Below are 12090 nucleotides of genomic sequence, written 5' to 3' on the forward strand. Positions count from 1 at the left end.
CCATGGCTGAGAAGTCACAGCAGCAGGAAACAGAGAATGACTAAGGCTGGTCTTCAGTTTACTTTGTCCTTTTCATGCAGTCTACACATAAGGCCCATGGAATGGTGATGTTCACATTTAGGGTGGATCTTCTCACCTCAGTTACCCTAATCTCTCAAATTCCTCAAAAAACATGTCCAGATGAAAGTTGACAATTAGTATTAGCAATCATTGTCTGCTTCTATGAAAGAAGTCTGTAGTGTCAATACTAAAATCATAGTGTGGCTAATATGTTTATTTAGCATGGTCCACAGAAGTTCATGCTCATTGAGAGTCCTATCAGTCAAGGTTTGATAAAAAAATAATAATAATAACTTATTCTAGAAAATTTAAGAAAGGAAAATGAAAAGGAATTAACTACTTTCAAATATACCAGATTTATTTAGGAAATAGATTTCAGATTGGTGATTATGGATTTATCCCACTTTTCTTATACCTGATTCACCAGAAAAGCAAGTATAGGTGAGACAGAGTTCATTTGTAGTGTCTGTTTAACACTCTTAGTGCATGTTTCCTCTAATTCCTGTATGTATATGTATGTATGTATGTATGTATGTATTTTAAGAAAAGTCCGCAGTCATAGGCTTCTATATGGCTATTTCAAAAGTCTTTAGTGTTAGTTGTGTTTATCCATATTCCCTCTTCTAGTCCCACCCTTCCTATCCCCATCCCCATTTAATCCTCCAATTCTAATTTTCCCTTTATCTCTTTACAACACTACATTCTATTTTCCCTTCCTTGAAAGGTTCCCTCCTCTCTACCTCTGGTCCAATACTACTACCCAGTCTCTGTGGTTATTCTAAATTAAACAAATGTATCTATATATAAGCTAACGTCCTTATATAAGAGAAAATATCTAGTTTGTCTTTCTGAGTTGTGGTTACTTTACTCAGGATGATTGTTTCTAGATTGGTCTATATGCCTGCAAATTTAAATTTTCTCAACAGTTGAATAATATTATATTATGTAAGTGTATCATATTTTTAATATCCATTTGTCAGTGTATGGACATCTAGACTGTTTCCAATTTATGGCCATTATAAACATAGCAGCAATGAACATGGATAAGCAAGTATCACTGTTGTAAGATGTCTAATCCTTTGGCTATATGTCCAAGAGTGGTATATCTAGATCTTGTGGTGGATCTATTTTCAGCATTTTAAGGAGCCTCCACACTGATTTCCATAGTGAATTTACCAGTTTGCACTCCCAAAAGCAATGAATAAGTGCCCCCCCCCCTTTCATGCATCTCTAGCAGCAAGTGTAGTCATTTGTTTTATTAATCTTAGCCATTCTGATGCTTGAAATAAAATCTCAAGCTTTATCAATGTAATTAATTCCTCTCCTTTATCCTGCCCTGGACTGACTTCCTTATTTCACTAGCCACTTTCGTATTCTCCTTTAATTCATTTCTGGGTTTGATGACATTACTATAATTATTTTAAATTTAGGGATGGAATTTTATCGTTTTCACTCTCATTGGAGTCCAATACTTCAGAATTAGTAATTTTTGGAGACATCGTCTTGCCTTACATTTTCATAGCTATATTTCTGAAGTTGGTTTTGCAAAAAAAAAAAAAAAAGGAATTAAGTTGTTGTATGTGTTTTGCTTGTTTGTTTTTTAATCAACAATAGTATATCAATAAAAACATTTATAATGTCCAAGTGGTACTAGCCTATAGTAGAGCTGAGCTATTTCTTCCAGTTGAATGGAAGCTATAGCCAATCAGCTAAGCTTTCAACCCCCATCCTCAGGTTCTTTGCTCTACCATTATCTTTGTCACCCTACATTATTTGTGACCACAATAGTATTGATTACTTTGGGGCAATAAAGATTGTTCAGCAATCAAGAGAACTGGTTGCTCTTCCAGAGGACCTGGTTTTAATTCTTAACATCCATGTAGTATCTCATAACCCTTTGTAGCTCCAGTTGCAGTTTATACAATGCCCTCCTTTGGTCTACACATGTAGACAAAATACTCATACAAGTGAAATAAGATAAAAAATAAAATTTAAAAATAGTATTGATACTTTCTGTTACAAATAGCCCTTGCGAGTCTGGATTCTGCTTGTTTTGGGGTTCATTAGCTCCTACTGTGTGCTCCTGGGCCTCCGTAGCAGCGACACCTCCACCGGGTATGACTTCTCTGCGTGCCCGCTGCCTGGCGGGGAGCCTGTGAGCTTGGGCTCCCTGCGGGGCAAGGTGCTGCTCATTAAGAATGTCTGGTCCCTCTGGGGCACCACGACCTGGGACTACACCGAGATGAACAATCTTCAGAGACGCCTGGGTCCTCGTGGCCTGAGGGTGCTCGGTTTCCGGTGCAATCAGTTTGGATATCAGGAGAACGCCAAGAACGAAGAGATTCTGAATTCCCTCAAGTATATTCGACCCGGTGGTGGGTTCGAACCCAACTCCTTGCCTGAGCCCAGTGACGAGCCCACTGCACTCGTGACCGACCCCAAGTACATCATTTGGTCCCCGGTGTGCCGCAACGACATTGCCGGAAACTTTGAGAAGTTCCTGGTGGGCCTTGATGGTGTTCCGGTGAGCAGGTACAGCCGCCACTTTTGCACCATCGACACCGAATCCGACAAAGAAGCCCTGCCTAAGGTGTTCCTGGTATCCCGGCCTGGTATGGGGGGGGGGGGCGGGAGGGCGAGGTTCTTCCATGATGGTGTTTCCTCTAAATTTGCATGGAGAAACACGTGATTTTTCAGGACCACCCCTCAGATGGGCGCTGGTTTTGTCCATCCCCGATGCCTTTCTGCTAATAAAGTGCTGAATGTCAAAGAAAAAAAAAAATAGGCCTTGCTGAGTCTCTTTTGTGGGAACACCTACAGGGAGAGCTAATGAATATTTTCCTGTTAGTGTCACTTGCCCACTGGCCTTTTTCTCACTGTCCTGTGCCTGTGTGCATCCTTTTCTCAAGTCTTCACAATGGCTGAACAAAAGAAAGCACTCTCAGAAAGAAAGAAAGAAAGAAAGAAAGAAAGAAAGAAAGAAAGAAAGAAAGAAAGAAAGAAAGAAAGAAAGAAAGACGAAAGAAAGGAAGAAAGGAAGGAAGACGAAAGAAAGGAAGAAAGGAAGGAAGGAAGGAAGGAAGGAAGGAAGGAAGAAAGCGGGCACTCTCCACGTGTCCCTTGGATCATTCATTGGTGTTCGTGGTCTGTGATAGATCTTTTTACTTTACATCCGTATACTGAAGGATCACCTCATGCTGATCAACAAAGATGTCTCTGTCCTTAATTATATATTTACACTTCTCCTGAACCACTCACCTTCAACCTCTATGGGAAAAAAGGTGATGGCTTGGGGGGATTTAGGCTCTCTGCAGTGAAAAAAAAAATAATGTCAGTCACAAATCAGAGGAAGAACTCTTATAATACTCTTAGATTGAATGTTTCTGGAATTTGTTTAAATGTGTCAGAAGTGTGTAGTATTCGAACAATACCCTGAACTAGAGAAGACAAGTCTCTATATATACATGACATAGAATGTTAGGTTATCCTCCACGATCTGTGCTTCTGTCTTCTCAGTATCTCTAGATGTGTCAGGACACATTTTCTCTGAAGTAGAGTCTCTGGGTTTGAAAGCATGAAACCCCAGGATTTTGAGAAATTTTCATTATACCGTTAGTGCATTGAGCACATTCAGGACTATGAAAGCCTATGGGGCAACTCAAGGTAGATCTGTGGATGGAGAGGCAAGCAAGAACTAGTTAATAACCCTCGGTTGTTTATTATATTATCGTTTAGCAAGAATGGTAAAACTGCTTTTATTGTCCTTGAACATGTAAAAAATTATTCTTTTTTTTTTTTTTTTTTTTTACATTTTAAAGCTTCCTTATGTATAAAATAGATTGGGGGAATCAATATGGTCCAACAGCACATAAAGTGCTTGCCCTCAACCCGAAGACCTTGAGTTTGATCCACAGGTCACACACAGAACACACAGTATAAGGACAGAACCAACCGTTAATAGCATTCCTCAGACTTCCATATACTTGCTGGCATGCATGTCCCCTCCAACATACACACACATACATACACACACATACATACACACACATGCACATCCCCACATGCATGCATGCACATATGCATGGGCATGCATAGGATGGGAGGAAAGAGAGAAATATAAAAATTAATTTAAAACAAGATTCAATTGGGTGGCTTTTAATATTGGGTATACATTTCTATCTCTTTGTAAATGTCATAGAACGCAATAACACTTTTGTTCCGGGTTAGTAATAATGGCACAAAATTAACAAAGGAATCCAGGTTATCCATAGAGCACACAGTCCTTAAAGTGCATGACAGTGGTTCTTTCTATTCTGCTTTATCTTGTTGTTTGTTGCTATTTGTCTAGCTTATATATTATTTTTATTTTTAAACTCAGAATACAACATCATTTGCTTTTTGCAACAGTGTCTTCTTTGTGGCCTAGGCTGGCCTTGAACTCATAGTCTTCTTTGTGGCCTAGGCTGGACTTGAACTCATAGTCTTCATTGAACCTCATGAGTTCTGAGATAACAAGTAAGCACCATCATGCATGGCTAGTTAACAAAAATGATTTAGAACTCTAGCAATCAGAGATTCCAAAAGAACTATAGAATATACCTAAGTCTTGTCAAAATATTTCTCTAATAGATGATCATAGCAAGTGCCATCTTTAAAATTATTTCACCAGTAAAATAGATAGGTAGGTAGATTAAATATGATAGAAGATAGATAGATAGATAGATAGATAGATAGATAGATATGTAGATAAAGAGATAGAAGCAGAGAGTATATGAAAGTGTGTACATTAAGCATGCATAGCTCAGAGACAGCAGTAAGACTGTTTTATACTGTAATCAAGCCAAATAAATTTCACCTTGGCTCATGAAAATCATATTTTTTAAAAGAAGACAAACTGTATATAGAGGGTTCCTAAGTTGCACATGCCAAATGGCAAAAGACAGATAGCCAGTCAACCCAGTGTTCTTAACTCCAACTACTGTCAATACACGTTGGGGTACTCAATCTGTATTGATCTATTTTTGAAAATGGTAGCAAGGACTTCAAAAAAAAAAATCAAAAGAAGCTGTCAGTCTTTTGGCAGTTGCTTTATCATTTTGTTGTGTCAATTAAATCATATAGAAAAATACATTTCACATCTAGAAGAAATAATAAACTTTTGATTAGTAATTTACTCTAAATTGAAATATCCTATCTTGAAGGAAAGCTCACTAAAACTCTAAAGGTAGACCCATTAAGATTTGGAAATGAACAACTCACAAGACTCAGAAAGTTCCTGAAGCTTAAAATAATAACAAGCCTCATCTCTCCCAAAGGTTGGATAGCAGTGGAAACTGCTGAGTAGAGGAAACTCTTCAACTTTTCATTCTGCATGCAAGTCATGCAAAGACCTCCGGGGTCCCAGCTTTCATCAGTCATCATTCATGTTTAAAAAGGTTTTGGTGATGCATCTGCCTTTAAGTTATCTACAGTTCTGTAATTGATCCAGTAAGTGGAACATAAATTGGACATCAAAGGTATTATTACTTTGGCCTATTATCAATTCCTCTTTGAGGAAAGTAAGTATTCATTTGCACCTCTCCGGGAAACCTAACACAAAAAATACATCATTCTGCCAAGCGATTGCAATACTTATAATTTCTAAAATTATAAACCTCTTTAGAGTCCTCAGCCTCATAAATTTTATTTCAGGTTCAGAGCTTAATTAAATGAAAAACAGTCATTTAAGTTCTAATCATCTGTGTTGCACCAATCTACTCAGACATATTAATGTTATTGTCTACAGAAATTCATTTGTACTTCACAGGGAAAATATTCTGAGAACAATAAATCAAATCAAAAATCCAAATAGCCTCCTCAAAACATGAATGTATTGTGCCTTCTACTTGTGGGTATGAGAAAGGCAGGTACAAAAAAATCTCTCAATTAAAGTGTTGCAATCATTATATCAAAGTGATAGTATAAGCCAGGTGTACACACAATCTCAGAATTTAGTGGGCTGGTAGAGAAACATCATAGGTTTGAGAAGAGCCTGGAGTGTATAGCAAGACTTTGTCTCAAAAATAATGTCATGAAAGTTCATTGTACTGTGCCCAAGTAGATGATGCCACACCTGTATACATACAGACAGCACTCATTGGACTCAATGGGCCACAAAAAGGGGGGAGAAGTGTTTAGTGAATCTTCAGATGATTTGAAGGGATTTGTCATATGATTTGAAGGGATTTGGCATATGATTGTGATGCATTGTATACCTGTGTGAAATTTTCCAAGGAAGAAGTTCATAGCTAGTTTAGAAACAGTAGCATCTGTTTTCGTTCAGTGTCTAGACCCAAGTAAGTCAGGGGAATGCACTAAGGAAAATCCAAGGCTTCTGAAGTTGAAGTAGAGCTACTAATTATATTTATAAATCTTCTTGTACCACCCTCTTTTCAAGAACCAGAGAACGAAGCATCACTGCAGCAGTTAATCTCAGCTCTGGACAGCCTGACAGGCAGCTGAATTGGAAAGGCTAAAGACAAAGACAACATACCAGTTGTCTTAGTTACTTTTCTATTGCTGTGACAAAAACACCATGGCCAAAGCAACTTAAAAAGCATTTCATTGGAGGCTTACGATTCTAGATGGTCCATGATCATCATGGCAGGGACCGTGGAAGCAAGGATACAGGCATAACCTTGGAGCAGTAGCTGAGAGCTTACGTTTGACCCACAAGTATGAGGCAGAACAAGAGCTAAATGAGGATAGAATGGTCTTTTAAAACCCCAAAGCCCATCTCCAGTGAAACATCTCCTCCAACAAGGCCACACAGCCTCCCTTTCCCCAACAGTTCCATCAAACATTTGAACCTATAGAGGCCATTTGTACACAAATCACCATATTAGTATACTGGATGATGGTCCTCTAAAATCAATTCCTCCTCAATTCTCCATACTTTCTTCCCCAATTCCCTAATTTCCATGTGTTCAGTTCATGAATCACCCTCCCAATCTGCCTCATTCTCCAAACAGCACCTAACTAGTTCAATGTAAAACGCCATATCTGTGTTTTCCAAAGATGCCGACTGTTAGAAACAACAAGATTTGTCTACAATGTAAGATTTGGGCTTAAAAGTATAGAGACCTAGATTAATTCCAGAAATAAACTGGTAGTGTTTAAACATGTTACTTTGTGTTTTAATCTTCAACTGACACATTTTTTAAAACAATAATACATAATTTAAATAATGTTGTGAGAATTAAAATAGATAATAAGTATAAACGATTACATTCAATGTCTGTTGCACTAAACTTTCATCAAGAAGAATGATAATGATGACGATGATGGTGATGGTGATAAGGATGGTGATGGTGATAATGATGATGATGGTGATGGTGATGGTGATAATGATGACGATGATGGTGATGGTGATAATGATGACGATGATGGTGATAATGACGATGATGGTGATGGTGATAATGATGACGATGATGGTGATGGTAATAATGACGATGATGGTGATAATGATGATGCCAACAATGAAGATACTAATGACAGTGGCAATGGTGATGATGATAACAACTATGACCATAAGGAGCTATGAGGGTGAAACTAACATACTCAAGGTGATTTTCATTTTCCACAGATAGTCACTCAACCTCCTGAAGTAGCCATAAGGTTGTACATTCATTTTAATCACAAGACCACATCTGCCTCCAAGAAATTGAAAAAAAATGCTCTGATTTGTGTCCAAGAAGAATCAAGAAATGGTCTCCAGCTTCGTTACCTGTGGATTTGCTGCAGCTTAAACTGGAAAATTCTTAGCATGGTCAACATCACACTCATTTGGGACTGTGCTCTCTAACCTATATAACAGTTACTACTGTTTTTCAAGAAGGTGCCTAGCAGACTTAAAATATTCTACCCATGTTCTAGACACCAGAAATTAACTGTGATTAAAAACAATTTTAAGGCATTAAAAAAAAAAAAAAACAATTTTAACAGCCATGGAGCTTTCTCTTCGGAATCATTTCTCAGTTCTTCAAATCCTGTCTTTGGCTAAATAGTTAATGTTCTGAGGAACCAAGAAAATCCTTCTGCCTTCTCCACAGCTTCTTCATGGCTGCAATCACTTCTTTATTTCTTAGGGTATAAATGGCAGGATTCAACATGGGGGTGACCATTGTGTATAGCACAGAAACTGCCTTGTCCATGGGGAATGTCCTAAAAGGCCTGGCATAGATGTAGATGCAGGGCACAAAAATTATAGTCACCACAGCAATATGAGAGGCACAGGTAGACAGGGCCTTGCTGCGACCCTCCCTTGAATGACTTCGGAGCATCACAAGCAGTGCTGTGTAGGAGCCCAGCAGCACCAGAAAGCACATGAGAGTGACCAGGCCATTGTTAGACACCATCAGAAGCTCTAAGACAAAGGTATCAGTGCAGGCCAATTTGATCAGCTGAGGCACATCACAGTAAAAGTTATCCAGCTTGTCAGGACCACAAAATGGTAAGTGGATAGTCAGTCCAACTTGAACAATGGAGTGTATAAACCCTCCCACCCATGAGGCTGCCATGAAAAGCCCACAGACTGTCTGATTCATAATTAGTGTGTAGCGTAAAGGCTGGGAAATGGCAATGTAACGGTCATAGGCCATGACAGTCAGCAGGAATATCTTGATGCCTCCAATGAAGTGGAAAAAGAACAGCTGTGTCAGGCATGCGCCGAAGGAAATAGTGGGGCTGCGTGAGAGCAAGTCAACCAGCATCCTGGGAGCAGTGATGGAAGAATAGCAGAAGTCCAAGAATGAAAGGTTGCCTAAGAGAAAATACATAGTTGTGTGCAAGCGTGGGTCAGAGGTCACTATGGCTACAATAAAAAGATTGCCAGCGACAGTCAAAAGATACACCGCTGAGAAGACAATGAAGAAGAGGAGCCGAAGCTCCAATACCTGAGAGAGGCCCAGAAGGATGAACGTTGCCACCTGGGAATGGTTCGAGGGATGCATCTCCCTGGCACAACCCAGTAAATGAGCCTGACCAAAAAAAATGGACATAGTCATGAAAGGAGCTACACATTTCACTGAAATAATTCTCTCTGTCCCTTCTGAACAAATATCTGCTATTTTGTTTAGCATAAAATATTATAAATGGGGCTGGAGAGATGGTTCAGCAGTTAAGGGCAGTAGTTGCTCTTCCAGAAGTCCTGAGCTCAATTCCCAGAAACTACATGGTGGTAGTGGGATCTGATGCCTCTTCTGGGGCTTATGAAGACAAAGCATTCATGTACATAAAATGCGTAGATAAGTTTTCTAAAATACTATAGTTGATGATTCAATAGTTAAAGATACTTCCACTAATCATGATGACGTGAGTTAAATTCACAAAATCCACATAGTAGAAGTGGGGAGAAGACTTCTGTTAATTGTCCTCTGGTCTCCACGTGTATATGGGCACATGTGGGCACCCAGACACGTACACCAACACCACCGGCACACACACAATCGATCAATCAATATACAATTAAGTTTTAATAGTGTTATAATTGATTCAATAGAACACAAAGCACATCATTGTTAAGCATCTCTGTCCAAACTCCAAGGGACTAAAATTCAGGAGAACACTGACAATATTCCTGACCTTGTCAAACTGAAAGCAGTATGGTTTTGATTTAGAAAACCTGATGAAACCTCATGTGCCAAATAATGTCCATGGGGTGACATAGTTATCATTTATATTCACAAACAGCAAAAAAACCAAAGCTGCTGCCATGGCCAGAAATAACAAATAAACATTTGCTTGCCTTCTATGCATTTACCTTTGGTTTAAACACCTTACCACAGAAAAGCATAAGAAATCATTTCATGACTTGAATGTTCCTATTTAAATGTTAGGTTTTTGTTTTGATTATTTAAAATATATAGGCTTTTTATCTTAAAGATGATACAAATTTCACTAAGATAATTCTCTCTGCCCCTTCAGAACAAATATCTGCTATTTTATTTAACAAAAATAGTATAAATGGGGCCTTGCAGTCTCAGAGGAATGAAGGACAAGTAAGTCTAAGAGCAATGAAATCATACATGGCAAACATTTAAGACATCCTTCTTGATTTTTTGAAAACTCCATCTTTCATTTGAAAGATTTTATTATACAAAAAGTTTCACAGGATGTAGGGCTGGAGAGATGGGCTGGGCTTAAGAATGTTAGTTTCACATGCAGAGGATCCATGTTTTATCCTAACACCAATACAACCACTTACAATCCTTCTTAATTCCAGTTCCAGGTGATTGATGCCCTCTTCTGACTTCCTCAGGGACCATGCCTGTGTATGGTACATAGACATACTTGCAGACAAAACATTCATATCCATAAAATAAAATAAAATAACCTAAAAATTGATGTTAAGTTCTACAGGTCAAAAATGTAGAGGAAAATAAATATTAGGTCTAAAATGGGAAAATAAATAATATTTAAAGAATTTAATTTTTTTGTAATTGTATAAAGTGGGGAAAGCATAAAAAGCAGAATTTTAATGTGAAGCCATTTTTACTATAACCATTTGTTTTATAAGCATTGTTAGGTTAGTGCATATACAGACTCCATCTCCAACACCTTTCTTGGAATAGCTTCTATTTTATCATGAAGTCCTATTAATCAACTGTAGGTTTTTTAAATAAACTCTTGCAACTTAATGGGAAAAAAATAAAATGAAATGAAAGTATGCTGAAGTTTTAGGTAAGATAGTAAGATATAAAACGACACTCCTCTACTTTGTAAAGACAGCAAAGAACCATTGTTTTCTCTATAATTAGACTTGTGTAATGGAAGAAAGTTTCTTATCTTGGGCCTCTACGAAGCCCAGAGAAACTACTGGGAGTGGGAAAATACAAGGCATGTAACTGCAATATTAAACCCCCTCCAACAAGTTTAAGAATGCATGTTAATTTCAAGGATATTACATAAGGAATAACTTTTACTCATATGTGATACAGGAAGAGAAGGCTGTAATTGAAACTTTAGAATCATCTAAATGCCAAACTACCCCAAACTGTTAAGACAGCAAGAATGTTCCTATACACATAAGCATTTTTAAAGGAACTAGGATGCATAACATTTAAATTACTTTTGGAATTAATTTCCTCATATCACTTAACATAAATGCAAAATGTCACTTCAGCTTAATTTAATTTTAAATATGGATTTTCAGTAGTGTATTTCTTTGTCCTTTATCCATTAAAATTGTATATATTGAGCACCTTCTACTTATTAAGCACTGTACCTAATGATAAGAATTTTAAAAGTATAAGAATCAAATGGCTTGCTAAGCTGGATATCTTAGTCACTGTTCTATTGTTCTGAAAGAACAGCATGACCAAGGCAACTTATTTTTAAAAGTATTTAATGGGAGGCTTGCTTACAGTTTCAGAGGTTAATCCACTATCATCATAGCGGGGGCTTGGCAGCACCTACAACACTGGAACAAGAACGGAGAGCTACATCCTGATCTGCTTGCAGCAGGCAAAGAACAAGACTCTGGGCCTGAGCATGAGCTCTTAAACCATCAAAGCCCACTCCCAGAGACACACCTCCTCCAACAAGGCCACACCTCCTAATCCTTCTAAACCAGTCCACTCCCTAGTAACTAAGCATCCAAATATATGAGCCTATAAGGGCCATTCTCATTCAAACCACCACACTTGGCATTGTGCTGCACACCTGTCCTCCCAGTACTTGAGAACCTGCCTCAAAAAGATGATGAGATGAAAGAAAGCCTGAAGTACAAGGTCAACCCTTGCTACACAGTAAGCCAAAAGAAAAAGTGAAAGATTATCATGACTCCAAATGTGTAATGCTCTACACGGGACTTCCAAGAACTGACCCTTGAGTACCAATCTAGTTCCGTCCCACTATCCAGAACATACCTCACACTGCACACCAGCCTTCTTGAGTTCTCAGAACTTGACACTCTCCATGCTTGATTTGTTTCCTATGTTTCTTTACTAAGCTCTATGCATCTTTGTTTTAATTTGATAGAATGGTTTAAGT

General features: G+C 38.2%; 2 protein-coding genes across 2 annotated transcripts; one reads left to right on the plus strand and one right to left on the minus strand.

Annotated features, from left to right (window-relative positions):
• The first annotated feature begins 1099 nt into the window (after positions 1-1099).
• LOC127197876 (glutathione peroxidase 1-like) lies at positions 1100-6561 on the plus strand. The gene is made up of 3 exons (XM_051155716.1): positions 1100-1111; positions 2087-2672; positions 6497-6561. The coding sequence occupies exons 1-3, from the start codon at positions 1100-1102 to the stop codon at positions 6559-6561; spliced, it is 663 nt and encodes a 220-aa protein (XP_051011673.1).
• A 1544-nt stretch (positions 6562-8105) lies between these two features.
• Positions 8106-9050, minus strand: LOC127198023 (olfactory receptor 4D5). Its single transcript, XM_051155828.1, has one exon. The coding sequence runs from the start codon at positions 9048-9050 to the stop codon at positions 8106-8108; it is 945 nt and encodes a 314-aa protein (XP_051011785.1).
• Positions 9051-12090: the final 3040 nt, after the last annotated feature.

The sequence above is a fragment of the Acomys russatus genome, chromosome 14 (genome assembly GCF_903995435.1).
Source record: "Acomys russatus chromosome 14, mAcoRus1.1, whole genome shotgun sequence".
NCBI classification, from domain to species: Eukaryota; Metazoa; Chordata; class Mammalia; order Rodentia; family Muridae; genus Acomys; species Acomys russatus.